The sequence below is a fragment of the Pelobates fuscus genome, chromosome 1 (genome assembly GCF_036172605.1).
Source record: "Pelobates fuscus isolate aPelFus1 chromosome 1, aPelFus1.pri, whole genome shotgun sequence".
In the NCBI taxonomy this organism is placed as follows: Eukaryota; Metazoa; Chordata; class Amphibia; order Anura; family Pelobatidae; genus Pelobates; species Pelobates fuscus.
Genome location: NC_086317.1, coordinates 421,846,966 through 421,862,863, shown reverse-complemented (window position 1 = coordinate 421,862,863; position 15,898 = coordinate 421,846,966). Strand labels below are relative to the sequence as shown.

The following is a 15,898-nucleotide window of genomic DNA, read 5'->3' as shown; positions in this document are numbered from 1 at the left end:
GACGGGGACACACACACGTACTCGCTCACTGACGGGGACACACACATACTCGCTCACTGACGGGGACACACACACGTACTCGCTCACTGACGGGGACACACACACGTACTCGCTCACTGACGGGGACACACACACGTACTCGCTCACTGACGGGGACACATATACGGACGGACGGACAGACAGACAGGCACACATATACACTCGCTCACAAATCATTAGTTTTATAATTTTAAATCCATCCTGCCTCCCTACCTATGAGAAAGCTGGAGTGGATTAAATTTTCATGGAGATCCAGTAGGACTGCTGTGATCTCCCTACAGTGATGCGGGGCCAGAATGACATATTCCAGCTCCCGGCATCACTGGAGGGCGTGTGAGGGAGCAGAGCAGGGATATTACATTACTCCCTCACCGCCACACTCCTTCAGCGGCCCGCCTCCCTCCTCTCTCAATGAGGTGACCATCTGCCTGCCTGCTCGCCTCAACCCTGCGTGAGCCGATCTGACGCCTGGGGTTTGTCGAGCCCTGCCTTAACCAATTAAATATTGAATTTTATACATTATATATTTCTTGCTCTAGTAGATGTTTATAAGTTAAAGTGAATCTGTACTCATCCATGATGGCATCAATCATGGTGCTGACCAAGGTTCATAGGAGTGTACACAACACAAGAGATACTGTGATAGCTGTGTAAAAATAAAAATAAAAAATAACAAACAGAATTGAATTGGATGCTGGAATGTATCCATAGTTTCATGCAGTACCATAAATAAATCTTGCAGAAGTGGTTTAACCAATGGTTCACACGTCAATAGCCCAGGTTTTATATATATTCTTGTTTATGGACCATTGGTGGTAAAGTTGGAAGTGCGCAGATGCAAATACTGCACTAAAAACAAGCTAGTGATGACCACAGTGCTTACAGTTTTTTTCTTGTTTTGTGTTGTCCAACCCCCGTGCCTCCCTCCCCTGCAGCCCTCTCCACACAATCCCCTGTACTTATTATAGTCTATATTGCACAGATAACAGTAGGTTGTGAGTAAACATGCTCAAAGTAGTTTGTTTACAAATTGGTTGCATCAGAAGAAGGGAAAACACAAATCCCTTTGGGAATTTAACCCAGATGATGGAAAAGACCTGCTGTACATAGGTAAATTGGCTGTTAGGTTTCCCTGAGCTTTATAGGTAGAAGCAGCTGTGAACACTCGGAGTAAAAATATTTATTTTTAATGTTTTCCTTTATTAGTTTTGATTACTAGAAAGTTCAGACCCCTTTGTGTGTTTTTAAAAGGAAAACAAAAATAAAAACCCGTATAAATCCTAAATGTAATCCAGCGTCTACCATGGTGAGATACTCGTGATAATCTCCGATTCCACCAAAGGCTTCTCAGTGAGGCATTGTGGACCTAAATGCAGTCGTCGCCCTCCACAATAAGGAGCCATTTGTACTGGTCTACTGTATGTATTTTGTAATTCCTGTCCACTACGTGTTTATGGGAAATGTATCTGAGCCATCAGCCACAGTTCCATTCATCAGATTTGACCTGCTGAATGAGTGAATAGCAACCTTAATATAGCTCAGATCAGTTTATTTACAGACCCAATTTGTTTCAGCCACCCAATTGATGGAATGTGAATGCAGCTGCAACTGGGAGTCTATCTATGGAGGAGACGATTTGCTGTTTTTTAACAGCACACATTTATATAGCCAAAGAAGAAATGGTTTCCTAATCAGAGGTCTGAAAGAAAGTGGCAGGCTTATGTGTGTACTTTTGGCAAACCACTTCAGTTATATGCAGCCATATACGACGGGGACTGGGTATCTCTTGGTACCATAACCTATGTAAGGAATATGTTACCATCGCCAAACTACACAGCTAATACAAATAGGGGAGACTGCAAAAGGGGGAAACCAGGACCACAGTCTAATGCTTTTAATTCTACAACCACTTCATGTGATTACTTTTATTATCAGGGTTTGAGCCTATTTCTTTTTGTTTGTGTCAGATCAGTATGTTGCATTGGGTGTCAATGGGAGGTGGAACCTCATGCCATAGCCTCCCCTGTATTGTGTACTTATGTACAATATATTAAATATTCTGATAACTGGTGAAAGAAGCAGGTAGGCTGGGAGATTCAAGAACAAAATAATTATTGGTCTTACTTTTTATTTTGTGCCGGAGTCTTCCAGCTTGTCCCCCTCCCCAATATTGTTATTGAAAATATAAAGTACAACTCCCAAGCCTTTGCTGCACCCATAAATTACTGCTAATGACAGGTGCTTTATGGGTGCAGCACAATAAGGTGGCCAGAATTAGATGTGCAACACTGGGGAGTCTGGCATAAACTCAGTTCTTTTTTTGTAACCGAGAATCTTGAATTATTAAGTGACTTCCCGGTTACTTGAGAGCTACCTGCAGACGCTGCAATTATTGACGTTTTGCAGCAAACACAGTACACTTTATTTTTAAGTTTGTGGTTTCTGTATATTTTTAATAAAGCTGGAAAAAAGCGTGGATAATTGCATCCTGGAGTATCGCTTTAAAAAATTGTGGATCATAAGTTGTATAGATCATGTTCCCTACATTATTATATTGTTTGTACAGCTCTCTGCTGTAAATTAAGAAGACTGACAAGCTAAAATGCAGGGACAATGAGTAGTTGTAAATGAACTTGTGCATACAGATAGCAGTTGCTGCTAAAGCGGGGCATACAAGGTCAGAAAGTGTATAGACGAACACTACTATGTTCTCACAGAGGTGAATGCAGTATTTCATAAGGCTAATAAGTAGGTGGTTGCATGTCAGTTATTGTAGTAATGAAGGGATGTACTGCTCCCACTAACCAGTACCACTGGTTTTATGCCAGCAGCAAAGAGGTGTAAGCTAAAATCTTAATTTACAAATACAGTTTTATCAATGTGTTCTATGAAATTGCATGGCACATAGTCCTTCCTCAGAAAATAAAACCAGGTCTTATATAAATTTTTCCCCCGAAAAATGCACTAGGGCTTATTTTTGAGAGATGTCTTATTTCGGGAGGGAAACGGTAGCAAACATGTACTAGAAAGCAGGTCTACGTTGGGGTCATTCCCCCGAATATAGACCAGTTCACTAGGGCATGGAAATCTGCAAATCTACGTTCGAAGAAACTTTCCCGAACATAGATTAGCTTACTCGCGAATGGAATCTCGCCAATCTATGTTCGGGGAAAATTCCTCAAACATATATTAGCGAACTAGCAACTAGGGCTTATTTTTGGGGGTAGGGTATAAATTACGAGCATCCCCCGAAAATAAAAAATTTTCAGGGGGTGTCTTATTTTCGGAGAAACCCGGTAGTAGGCACTTTATCCATTAACATTAAGTTTGTGTTTCTTGTTCGTTGTTCCCCAGTTGGGTTCCATCAGTACATTGCAATGTAAGTTTTACTTTGTCAGAAAGCAAACGGCTTAACTACAAATCAAGCAGAATTCATGACTTTGTATGCATCGATATTTTGGAGAGAATATGGAGAACACTGTAGGGAGCGAGGGGGAGAAAAACAGTAGGCTCACAGAGCAAACAAAATCCAATTCGTAAAACAACCCTTAACCTAACCTACATATTGAACCGAACATGTTGGTGTCTGTATTGCTCTTTTAATGCTATATTCTTCTTGCTCACCTGTTAGTGAGACAATCACTGAACTTAAATGGGATCCAACTGAACTAATTATATTCGATTACAAGTATGATCACAGTGCTAGCAAACTAACATTAGTGTTTGTGTCTCTTTTTTTTTTTTTTAGGATTTTCTAATAATGTTTATTCACCATTTGGCCACAGTTGGCCTCATGTCCTTTTCTTATGTCAATAATATGGTGCGTGTTGGTACACTGGTCATGTGCCTGCATGATGCCTCGGATTTCTTGTTAGAGGTGAGTCAGCTTCCCATTACAGCCATTTACAAATAACACACAGTTTGAATTTCACTATTTACTTTTCCTTTTTTTGTTTCCTCAGTATGTATTGTCTTGTGCTATCATGACTTTGTACTCCATTCTCTACATCTATCCTTTGAACGTTTTGTGTTCTTTCACTGTGCTTTTTGTTTCAATGTAAACCATTTAAACTAGAGACATAAACTGCAGAACAAAGTGCTTTCGGAACAGAAATAATTATAAAGCAGTTATCATGGAATGCTGATGTCTAATTATCTGTATAAAATGTCCAATATGGGCCTTTTAATGGTAGTTTCCCTATTTGCAGCATTACTGAAATAATATATGCCAGCAATTGCTAAATCTCCCAGGTCCAAACTGCTGCACCCTTTCACTGCTTTCTGTAATTACTTTTACTGTGAATGTGGCTTCCTTTCTAAAGACTTTGGTTTTTTTTTTTGTTTGTTTTTTTTCCTTTTAATCCTCTTTTTTTTTTTTTTTTTTTTTTTTTTTAAAGGCTGCAAAACTGACAAATTATGCAAAGTACCAGCGGCTGTGCGATGCATTCTTCATGTTCTTTGCAATGGTGTTTGTTACCACACGGCTTGTCATTTATCCATTATGGTAAGGCACACTAAAATGTTTCAGCACTTTGTACTTGATGTGTATATTTTCACATATTTGTTTTGATACTGCCTGTTACAAGAGATCTTTTTTGGTTTTAGGATCTTAAACACAACGTTGCTTGAGAGCTGGGAACTTATAGGACCATATCCCTCGTGGTGGCTGTTCAATGGTCTTCTGCTGGTTTTGCAAGTTCTTCATGTTATCTGGTCTTACCTCATCATCCGTATTGCATACAAGGCCATAATGCGGGGCAAGGTACGCTTTCTGGAGATGTTATGTATACGTTCTGTGGATGTACCACAAGCTATGAGTAATAATGCGATTGAGTCTGACTGCTGGTCTTACGCAGTTCCTTTCCCTCGATTTTCTATTGGGTTATACTATGGCTTTTTCTTTTCTGACCCAAGTGACCTTGTTGAGGTAGGACTTTCAATGTCTTTGCACTCTGCACCTCACTTTCTCTCCCTCCTTTTCTCTGTGTCAGGTTGGAACTGGAAAATATCACCCTTTGCCTGTAAGTGTTTATCTGTGCTGCTTCCATCATTATGAACATCTTCCTTCTTGGTGCCCTTTCACCACTTGCATGTTCATTACCTTCATACGCTCAAATTCATCAATGCAGATAATACACCGTAATGGATGGCCACCAAGGTTCCATAAAGGTTATTGTGATGTTTGAGACGTGTATCGCTGATGAATCTGGGCCTTTGACGTCATATGCTCTTTTATGCCTGATCTGCTCTAATGTTTGCGTATACATTCAAACCTGGCATCACACAACAGCCTTTCCCTTTTGAGGTGCTAAAAAATGTTCATTTGCCAACATCTCTGCTAGTAACCCTGTGGCATGGGGGAACCGTTTTGGTCCTTTAATGACACTATGTAATAAGGTAGATCACTGGTACAGACTGCTAAATATGTGCTTTGCTATGAGCCATTTTAGTGCAATAAAGGCCAAGGTATGCTGTTGGGAAATATATATGAAAATCTCTGTTCTGAACAGTAGAAAGCCATGCGTTGTTCTAGAGCTGATTTCACATTTATAGCTATCCCATATTTTGTGTGGGATCCAGTGCCTTTTGCTGCATTGGATGAATACAAAATATGAAAGAAAGCCAATGTTTTTAAAATATCACAAGGGGTCAGCTGACTAGCTTTTTCCATATATCACCAGTTCTCTTTTGCAGGAATTATTTGTATTACTTTAAAAAAAAAAAATTAAAATTTTGCGAAAGCGAAATGTGTGATATGGTTTAACCAAAAGCTCTAATCGATAGAACCGTTAACCAAACTGGAAGAGTTGGGACAGAACCCATCTTGCTTTATTATGATCATCTGAACTTGGGTTTCCAAGATATCTGGTGATATTGGATATGTATTCTAAAATTTGAAGTATTTGGTGTCTATCTGTTTCTAATCAGCAGCATTTCTTGCCTTGGGCACACATGCACTGCTGCATCCCATTTTCTTGTCTTCTCCAGCGGATTGTGTTATCTTTATTAATGGCACAGTATAATCTATGCTGTTTGCTTAAAACATGTTTTGAGAAGTTAGCTGGTTAGTCTGCTTTGAGAATGTGCAAATGTTAAGCCTTGATGAGGTGATCTGTCAAGTGCTGACCTTCAAAGTTACTCACCACCACAAATGGATGCAAAATCATGACAAACCTTTTTTTTTTTTTTTTTTTTTTTAAGCAGAGTTTTGTTTACTGCATTAATAACGTATACACCATGCTATAGTGTGTGAATACAGAGCTGTGTTTTTTGGCTAGTCATTGGGTGTCTCTCTGCAGGGATGTCTGTACATATGTGTGTAGTGTCAGTGTGTGAATGCATAAATCTATATGTTGATCTCCACCGTCATTCAAGCGGAAACACGGAGATACACGAGCTGCTGATATAATTTGCTGGATTATTTGTCTTCCTTTGGAGCATTTGCTCCTGGCGTAGGATTAGGGGGATCTTGAAGTGCGGAGCGTCTGGCACCTATACTTCGTCTGAGGAGTTGACGAGGTTGCCTGATGGAGCTCAGGTGGCGGTGGCCCTCCATACAACTTTGCATCTGGGCTTCCTCCTTTATTTATCTGCAATCCTTCCTTGCTTTTTCTTGCCTTGTCCTACTGCTCGCTTCCCCCTCCCCCTCCTCCTCCCATCTTCCTACCAGGTTTTTTTTCTTTCTTTCTTTTCCATCCCTTTTCTCCTTTTCCATTTACCGGCTATAGAATATTACATGTTTTATTATGTTTATATGTTCCTATTCAAATACATATTAAGGTATGGATGTCTAATGAGTTAAAAAGAACAGATGGTAGTTTGCTATTCTGTACCATGAGGACTCTGGAATGTGCTGTATAGTGAGATTGGGGGCAGGGTCCTTATACGGGTAATATCCTTATATGGCCAGAGTTTAATTTAAAAGTTATGATGTAATTTTGCCAATAAAGAACAGGGGACAAAAGAGACCACGTTCTCTTCTTCTACTCTTCGCTCTTCTCTCAGGGTGTGTCCCTGACTTGCTGATACCAAGACGAATATATCAAAGATCTCTCTCTCTCTCTCTGTAAAGTTGTTAAGAAATACCATCTGTTAAGTATATTATTGTTTGCTTTTGAAGTAGAATAAATGGATATATTTTATAAAGAACGTCAGATTGCGTATTAGTAATTTTTGTTTACATAGACGTATATTAACCTGGCGCGCCTTTAACCCAAGAAGATATCTACATAAAAGACTTATTTCAATTACCCTTGAAAACACAAATCAAGATATTACACCGGCTCTGGTGTAAGGTTTTTTGTTTTTATCTAGGCAGATCTTCAACTGTTAGGTGGCCCGTTGTCCTTTTGATTTCTGTTCTCCTCCAGGCCACCTTGTGATGCTAGCTAGCTGTGTGGTCCACTGTTATACAGTGCTTGATATTTTGTGTATTGCTTATTAGCAGTATGATGTCCAAATTATTATGAGGTTTGTTAGCACATTCTTTAGATTTAGTTTTGTTTTTTAAATTTTTTATTTTTGCAGTGCAATATAGAATGACATAAAGGCCTGAGGTGCCCCAAAGGCAGTCCTCTGGCTGAGCTGTACTGTATATTTGACATGCACAATTTTTTAATATAGAGAACAGAAGGAAAAACAGCAGTTAAAGATCATGCTAGGTTGGTTATATCATAAAGAACGTTATGTTAGTAGGTTGATTAAACAGTTGTTCATTCTAAGGTAACAGTCTAACATAGTAATACAGGCTGGGTTTAACTGTGATTTGAGATTAAGGTACGGTTGGTTAGTTTAAGCTTTCCACAAAGTAATCATGACGGTGCGACACCAAAAAACTGCCACTGGGAGCGTTATGGCCCACACACACAGCCTAGAGATGTCAGAATTATTCAAGCTAAATCCCTTGCACAATAAAAAAGAAAAATTAAAAATACAACGTCAGAAACAAGGTAGATAGCAGGTTATGCATACATTAGCTAACATTAGGTGTAGTCATGTGAGGTGACCGTGAATTAAAACTTAAATGTAACGTTACATGTTCTAGTTCAAGCTAGGCAAATTATGTGGTCTACGTTCATGTATACAACAGTACAGGTAGGGTAAGCATGCTAGTCGGCTGGTGTACACTGGGCATGTAAAATGCGAAACAAGCTTATCAACAATCAACATAATACACTTATTTGACTGTGGCAAATGAGTATGTGTCTAACTATGTGGATTTGCCAGATAAGGAAAGGCTAGTTAATACCTTGATAGGAACATACATATATATAGGTTATGCAACAGAGTAAGGTCAAGCTATTTATGGGTAGCCTGGGCGTCATTTCTATGTGACTGTGGAGACAGCCGTGGGCCCCTCGCCGAGCTAGTCCAGGCTGTGTAAATCGATCCCTACTCTGGAGGCCTGGTCTGCCTGCCCGGGGGATTGATCAAAGCTGTCCTGTGGGCCCAGGCCGTAGAGGCGGGCAACCCCGCCGGTGAGGTGTGTAGTGATGCTCCATCCCTTAGATTGCACTTGAGTTGTTACTTCCCTGCCGTGTACTTGGTGACCGCCAGGCTTAGGCCGTACGCCGGGATTCCACCCCAGCTGTGGAGATGCATGGTGTCTTGATGTCGGGTCTCCTCTCCTGCCCCAGAGCCTTGTGAGAGCTAGTGCCCTCCTGCCACGAGCCTGGGAACCGTCTTGGTCCAGGGTCGTCCCTTTCGGGATGGTGCGGGGAGTCTTGGTAGTCGAGCTGGGTCGTCGTTTTGCTGCTCTCCGCCTGTGTGGCCTGCACCTTCGGGTTTTGTGCCCTGTTGCTCTCGGCCCGGGAAGGCATGTAATGTGGGATTCAGTAGCGTGGGCCTTAGTGGTGCCATGAAGAGAAGTTCCAAACCTCCTTTCACCTTCGGTCTCATCCCGCTTGGGTAGTGCGCAGCGAGGTGCCACTGGCTGTAAGCTCGCCATCAGCTTGGCCCAAAAGCGGTCAAAGATTGCTTCCAGGGGGTCCCCTGTATGTCCACAGGTATGTGCTGTAGCAGTTTGCTGTTGCCGCCCGCTTCGCCGCGTGTCATTCCGCCATCTTGGAGGCCCTCAGTGCATTTGCAGGGCCCGTCGTGTAGTGTGTTGTTTGGGGCACTCCGGCTGGCGAGGACCGGGATAACCCCCGCCAGTCCATAGGGGAGAGGGGGGAGGTGGTTTGCAGTCGCTTGAGACGTTCAGCCTTGAGTAGGAAGGCGGCCACCCTTCCCCCCCATCTCCTCCGGTAGGCCTCATTCTGCAGCTGCGGTTCCCGGTCATGCCGGTTGTCGAGTGAGGTGTCAGCAGGTTCGTGCTTACTTCCCCAGTCCAGTGGGTTGTGTAGTGGGCAGCTCTCGTCGCTGTACCCCAAGATGTCAACAGAATTCGAGTCCAGACAGCAGGAGCTCTTGCTGAGTGTGTCTTGTTAGTTTGCCAGTCAGGCCCCACCCCCCTTTAGATTTAGTTTTGAGGATTTTGGGGGATTAATGTTTGTTCCAATTGCTTTGATCTGAATGTTACCTTTGTCTGAAACCCCCCCCCCCCCCCACATATTTAACGTAAATAGGGTATATATGGTAAGCTATATTGTGTGAATAAGGTGTGTGTGAGGAGAGACAGAGCAGCCTTCATAAGTGTTGAAAGGGTTAATTCTGCTCCACTGTGAGGGGCAGCACTGGATAACACAGCAAGTGTAGACCAGGTAGAAGTGATTTGTAATGTCAAGAAGATGGAACCTAGAGCGGAAGTGTTGATAGCCGATGCACTGCTCCCTGTAAGGCAGAAAGTTAGCTGGAACTCTAACAGACTTTAGGTGAAGCTCCCTCGCCAGGGCTCAATATCCACCTGCATCCACCTTTTTATACCTGTGCAACACCTTTCATTACAGTATCCAAAAGTATACTTGTCAACTAGACTGTGCAGACAAGCTTGTCCAACATAAAGTGATCTGGACATTTTAGAATTGATTCTTAGATTAGCCATAACAAAAGAGGTTTCAAGTTGGTAATGAATTAAATTGGCATTTATTTGACGTGAGGGGACAGAACTCTAGGTATAAGTAGAACTATGTGGATTGTTTCACCAAGAAAATAATGGGAATTTTTTTTTGTTTTTTTTACTGCCTTGTGGTAATTCTAATGGGAAAAGGTTAAATTTAAGTGGCGTTTTTAACACTGAAAATCATCTCCTCTAGAAGCAGAAATACAGCACCGTGTAGTCTTTATGGACTCAAGCAGGGAGGAACATCAAAAGGATAATTAGCTGCCTCTATTAGAGTACTGCAATTTATCATGTTTATTTTTTTAATGCGTTTACCTTTCTATCAGGCGCTTTGCATTTAAAGAGTCACTGTCACCCCTATTCCTCATAGGTATTTCATATTTTTATTAAAGGATCACTATAGTGTCAAGAAAACAAAGCAGTTTTCCTGACACTATAGTGCCCTCAGGGTCCCCCTCTCGTGGCGCTGAAGCTTCAGCCACTTACCTTAATCCAGTGCCGGGCTCCCTCAGCGCTGGTGACCTCTCCTCCCCGTCCGACGTCACTGGAGCCAAATGCGCATGCGCGGCAAGTGCCGCGCGCATTCGAAGTGTCCATAGGAGAGCATTTCTCAATGCTTTCCTATGGACGCTCTGCGCGATGGAGGCGAAATTTGCCTCCACCGTCGCAGATGCGCCTCTAGTGGCTGTCCGGAAGACAGCCACTAGAGGCTGGATTAACCCCAAATGTAAACATAGCAGTTTCTCTGAAACTGTTATGTTTACATGTGAAGGGTTAAAACCTGAGGGACCTGGCACCCAGACCACTTCATTGAGCTGAAGTGGTCTGGGTGACTATAGTGTCCCTTTAAATACTCATTGACTGTGTTGGGATTTCAGTGAAATTCCAACACAGTCAAGAGATCTACTGAGGGGTAAATCTCCATAGACCTCAATGCTGTATTCTCAGCAGTGACTACTACTGGCTACAGAGGACCTGCCAGAAGAAGATTGGCGGCACACGTGAGGGACACGTTCAGGTGACCTGTTGCCCGTCAAAGTCTCCAGACGGTGTCAGTGTCGCTTTAACTGTAGATAACAAAAATCTAGTAGTGAGGAATTCCAGCTTCACATGGGGCTGAGACTGTTCCTGCAAAATGTTTCTACTCCTGCATTGTAACTTTATAAAGGCCTTATTCATAGGAGTTCTCACAAGGACACAGTATGACTTTTCATTAACCAGTTTCTCTTATTTCATTTTGATGTTTTATCGGTGCTGGTAGCTCAGTACATTATTTTGATATTCTAACTAGTCTAAATTCCTTACAGCACATGTTCATTATGAAACAAGACTGCCTATAGATAGAGAATGGATATGACCCAGGAAATCTGCTATTTTTGTTTTCTTCTTAAACAAACACTTTGAACACCATAACCACTATAGCTTGCACCATAAACCAATGCAAAGCGTATTCGTGTTTATGGGGTTTGGAATAGCCATTTAATTCTTTCCTATGCAAACGTTATGTGCAATAGATGTACTGTGCAATAAAATCTATTTAGCAGTCAGCTGGAAAAGTACAATGGATGCTTCTACCGAGCTATTTTTATTCCCAGATTTTACCCATTTTCCCATTCAAGGCTTCTGCATTTCTTTAAGTGTAATCTAAACTGGGCCAAAAGCTCAATTAGCTGAAAGGAACCTAAATTATGTGGACTTGCATTAAGTGGTTCAATATTCTGCCATTCTATTAATTTACTACTGGCTGCTTGTGTGCATTTTGATTTGAAGTTTCTAACGTCTGTCTTACTGCTTGCCATGACACGGTTTTTGTTAACTTTTTTTTCTGTGTCTGAATTATTCTCTGCCTTAACCAAAAGAATACAAATTTAAAAGGAAACAGGAAGTGTATTAAGTAGAGAAAACAGTAAATCACCCTGTGGAGCAGGATATCCTCCCACAATTCCAAACAGGTGTTCTATATAAATTGACTGCTTAGCATGCGTCAACTACAACAAGTTTTGCCTTTTACTCTTGAAGAAATTAGTTTTATCTATGTTTTAGGGATATTGGGTTAGAGCTGAGAGATGTTAGGAACATGTTAATAAATTGCCCATTTGTGGTATGCGTATCCTGTATAGCACAGGTATTTAATCATTACCTGTTTAATTTCAGAATGTGATGGTATGTGCTGCAAAGTGTTAATGTTCTGTGGGTACTTCTTTAATGAAATGTTGATATTGGTTATTCACCAGAGGCTCTAAATTATAGTCAATTAGAAAAACACTGAATAGCAGATTGTAGGCCAAAATAGCAGATCTGAAAACATTCTTAACCCCTTAAGGACCAAACTTCTGGAATAAAAGGGAATTATGACATGTCACACATGTCATGTGTCCTTAAGGGGTTAAACTCTATTAAAGTCACAGCTTGGCTAGTTTAGCCTCTGTTTGGCCAGTCATATTTTAATTTAATACAGCTTGGAGTTTATGGGATTATCCCTCAAAGGGTGAAAAAACCCATTACTGGTTGTATGCGGTTTAAAAAAGGGGGGGAGGGTTGGAGCTACTCATCACACAGCAAAGTATCAATTAACTCTAATAAAAGCCCATGTTAATTATTCCTCCTTGAATTTCACTGTTCCGTTGTCACTGACACGTCTGTGCTTAAGAGGTAGGAAACCCTCTGATATAGGCCCAGTAGCCTTATAGAAGCAGATAGCTCTTATTAAAGCCGTGTAGGTGTGAGATAGTATATAGATAGTGGTTTAACAACCTTCTTTATTGACTTGGATCACGATATCATTGAAACTCTTTGGCTAGGATCATGGGACCAAAGATCCAAAGTATTCCAGTGTAATAAAATATAAGAGAAATTGAACTTGGTAGATCAAAGGACATTTTCAGACCAGAGCAATATATCTGTCATCCTTTCCTAATCCCTAATAGTTTGTCTGGAATAAGGTCCATTGGCTCTCCACGTGGCTGGCTGTTTTACATATATTAAATGATACTGAAACACGGGGCATTTATTTTCAGTGAGATTTGTACAATTCTTGGTGGTGAAGAAGGTAAGTGGGAGAGAAGCTGGAAAGCTGTTATAAGAGACCCAGCCAGGTGTTGACAACAATAGCATGAAAAAGGGACCATGTTGCTTTAGAAGAAAGACAGACCAAGTGGAGCAGTGGGTGGAAACCCCCAGGATTAATGTGCAAAAGTATTCAAGAGCCCAATTCTCATATATGGAAGATAAATTGAATGGTAAACACAACTGATGACTGTATCACAGAATTGCCCCCAGCCATTGTTAGGGAAATGAAATGGTAAAGGTTTGTTGCTAAAAATGAGAAAGCACCATGTGCTGGTATCTAAGCTTCATTAAATGCACTGTGCCTAGGGGCAACCAGTAGGTGACTGATTTTGGAACTCTAACTCTTCTCATTTTTCCTATAAAAAGAATCCATTTGTGTAATTTGTCTGTTCCCTTAAAAACACATCAGCAATTTATCTTTATTTTTTAGCAGAGCCTTATTTATACCCCAGTTAGCCCATAAGATATATTCCTTTAGTAAATACATTATTTAAACTGGCCTGTAATTCCACATATCTGCTTACATATTCTAATCTAAGGGATTCACAATCTTTCTTTACACTTCTTCCAGCACGCATTCTGTGCTATGTTAGATGTTTCTTGAATTTTGTTTTAATGCCGATTTGGACTCCTCTACAGACTTTCACTCAATATTATGTTGAGGTTTTAATTTGATCTAAAAATGCTGTCACTTTTTTGGCCTTTCTTAAATAAGGCTTCATTTGCTTCTATTTAGCTCAATTTGCAGGTGAACCTTCTCTTGTAGGAGTTTAGAGAGTGATGGAACGTTATAGAAAATATATGTACATTGTACACCAGTTCATTAGTAATTAGCATGCTATCAGGATCCAGGGGCTGCAGGGATTCACTCATTTACTTGAATGTCTTCAAGTCAAAGCCTACAGTTAACCACTAAATCCATTTTAAGATTAATTTTATATACATATTTTTTTGGCAGGTATTGAAAGACGATCGAAGTGATGTAGAAAGCAGTTCAGAAGACGAAGATGCTGCATTAAATGGCACTAAAGCAATCCACAACATGTCCAGCAATGGAGCAAACCGGGTGAATGGCCATGCAGCAAGTGGCCAGTGGGTGGAAGAATGAGTCTATAGATGAACCTCCAGGAGATGAGCGAATGTGTCCTCACAAAACCAGTCCTGAACTCTTTTTAGACCCAGACACCCCTGGAGGGTGAAGCACTTGGTTATGTTGCATTGGGTGAACGTGAGATTTTATCCCAGTCTGTACTTGATTTTTTGCTCCTCTGAGTCTGGATTAAGATTCTGTTCCGGGTCAGAACCAAATGTCTTTCCGATGCCATCTGCCCTCCGTGCACGCACTGCAGACTTGACCTTTCTGATAAACCTGCACATCGCAATAGACTGTGCATCAACAATCCTTCACATGGCTCACCCATTCTGCAAAAATGACTGCTGTGTGCTATAGCAGAGGCAGGGAGATTGAGATAGATACTAGCAGAGTCTGGTAACCATGCAATGTTTGTTGTTGCTAGCAGCTCACCGGGCCATCATCAGATCTTTGTGTTCAGTGTGAATGAAGAAAGTCAATCCAGAAACAGGCCCGGATGTTCTCCCACTTTTGTTCCAGGTACAATGACTGGGAGCCCATACACGAGTCATTTGGAAAATCTGATCAGATGTGTGCGCCTTTATGTAATATTTTATATAATTGTTTACTTCAGTCTGTGAAAAAAAAATATAATTAAAAAAAAAAGAGAGAAAAAATGCTGGGTATATGTTTTTGAGGTTTCCTTTTACCCGTTTATGTGATCTGACATTCTATCAAGTTGCTTTAAGCTTTTTATTTCGTTAATGAACGGCTGTGAATGAAGTGTGTTTTTGTTTTTATCTTTCTTGAAGAATGAAAGAATGACTTGACTTAGCCCTTATTACATGTATTTAATCTGTATTACATAACAAATATTTGATTGACACTATGATTACAATAGTTTAATTTTGTGTTGACAAAGGCTTTCTAATTATTATTCACAATACAGTGCATAATGAAAAAAATACTGTTGTGCATCACCTGCATGTTTCAAGTTGGACTTTATAAAGTACCCCTCAGACATTGAAAACTTTAGAATTCATTTTCCACAACTATCCCAGAATTCCCAGCTGGACATGCAAATGAGCACAGACAGTTACTGTTTTTCAGACTTTATCCTGCATTTGTGCAGATACCCTTTGCATTGGGTACTGTTTTAAACACAGACTTTATTTAGTGGTTTTGTTTTTTGTCACCAAAACAACTTTAGCTTAACGAAGCAGTTTTGGTGTATATATCATGCCACTACAGTCTCACTACTCCAATCTCCATTTAGTAGTTAAATCAATTTGTTAATACGAAGTCCTAGTCACACCTCCCTACATGTGATTGGCACAGCTTTCCTAGACATTTCCTGTAGAGAAACATCTAATGTTTAAACTTCCTTTATTTAAAATTCTGTTTAGTTTACCATTTATCTCTTGCACTGTTCATAGCTTGCTAGACTTTGCATGAGCCTTCTGTATGTGATTAAAGTTCAGTTTGCAGGAGATATTAACATCTGATTGAAAATAAAACCTTTTTTTTCCATGCAGGCGGTGTGAGTCACAGCCAGGGGAGGTGTGGCTAGGTTTGCATTTACAGAAACAAAATTGATTTAAATTCTAAATTGCAGAGAATTGAGACTTCACTGGCATGATCTATATACCAAAACTGCTTAATTACGCTAAAGATCTATAGTGTCAACTTGAGATTTGCCAGATATGCACAATAGTAAT

The 15,898-nt window shown here is 40.7% G+C and overlaps 1 protein-coding gene across 2 annotated transcripts in view; it reads left to right on the top strand.

Annotated features, from left to right (window-relative positions):
* The window catches only part of CERS5 (ceramide synthase 5), a 52,998-nt gene extending 38,158 nt beyond the window's left edge, over positions 1–14,840 (top strand). Inside the window, exons 7-11 of one of the 2 annotated variants that reach the window (XM_063428595.1) lie at positions 3,788–3,916; positions 4,437–4,543; positions 4,645–4,801; positions 5,031–5,060; positions 14,067–14,840. In XM_063428595.1, the coding sequence (XP_063284665.1) occupies positions 3,788–3,916; positions 4,437–4,543; positions 4,645–4,801; positions 5,031–5,060; positions 14,067–14,216 (573 nt within the window). In that variant the 3' untranslated portion in view covers positions 14,217–14,840. The remainder of the gene's footprint in view (positions 1–3,787; positions 3,917–4,436; positions 4,544–4,644; positions 4,802–5,030; positions 5,061–14,066) is intronic. The other variant, XM_063428600.1, reaches the window with a different exon arrangement.
* Positions 14,841–15,898: the final 1,058 nt, after the last annotated feature.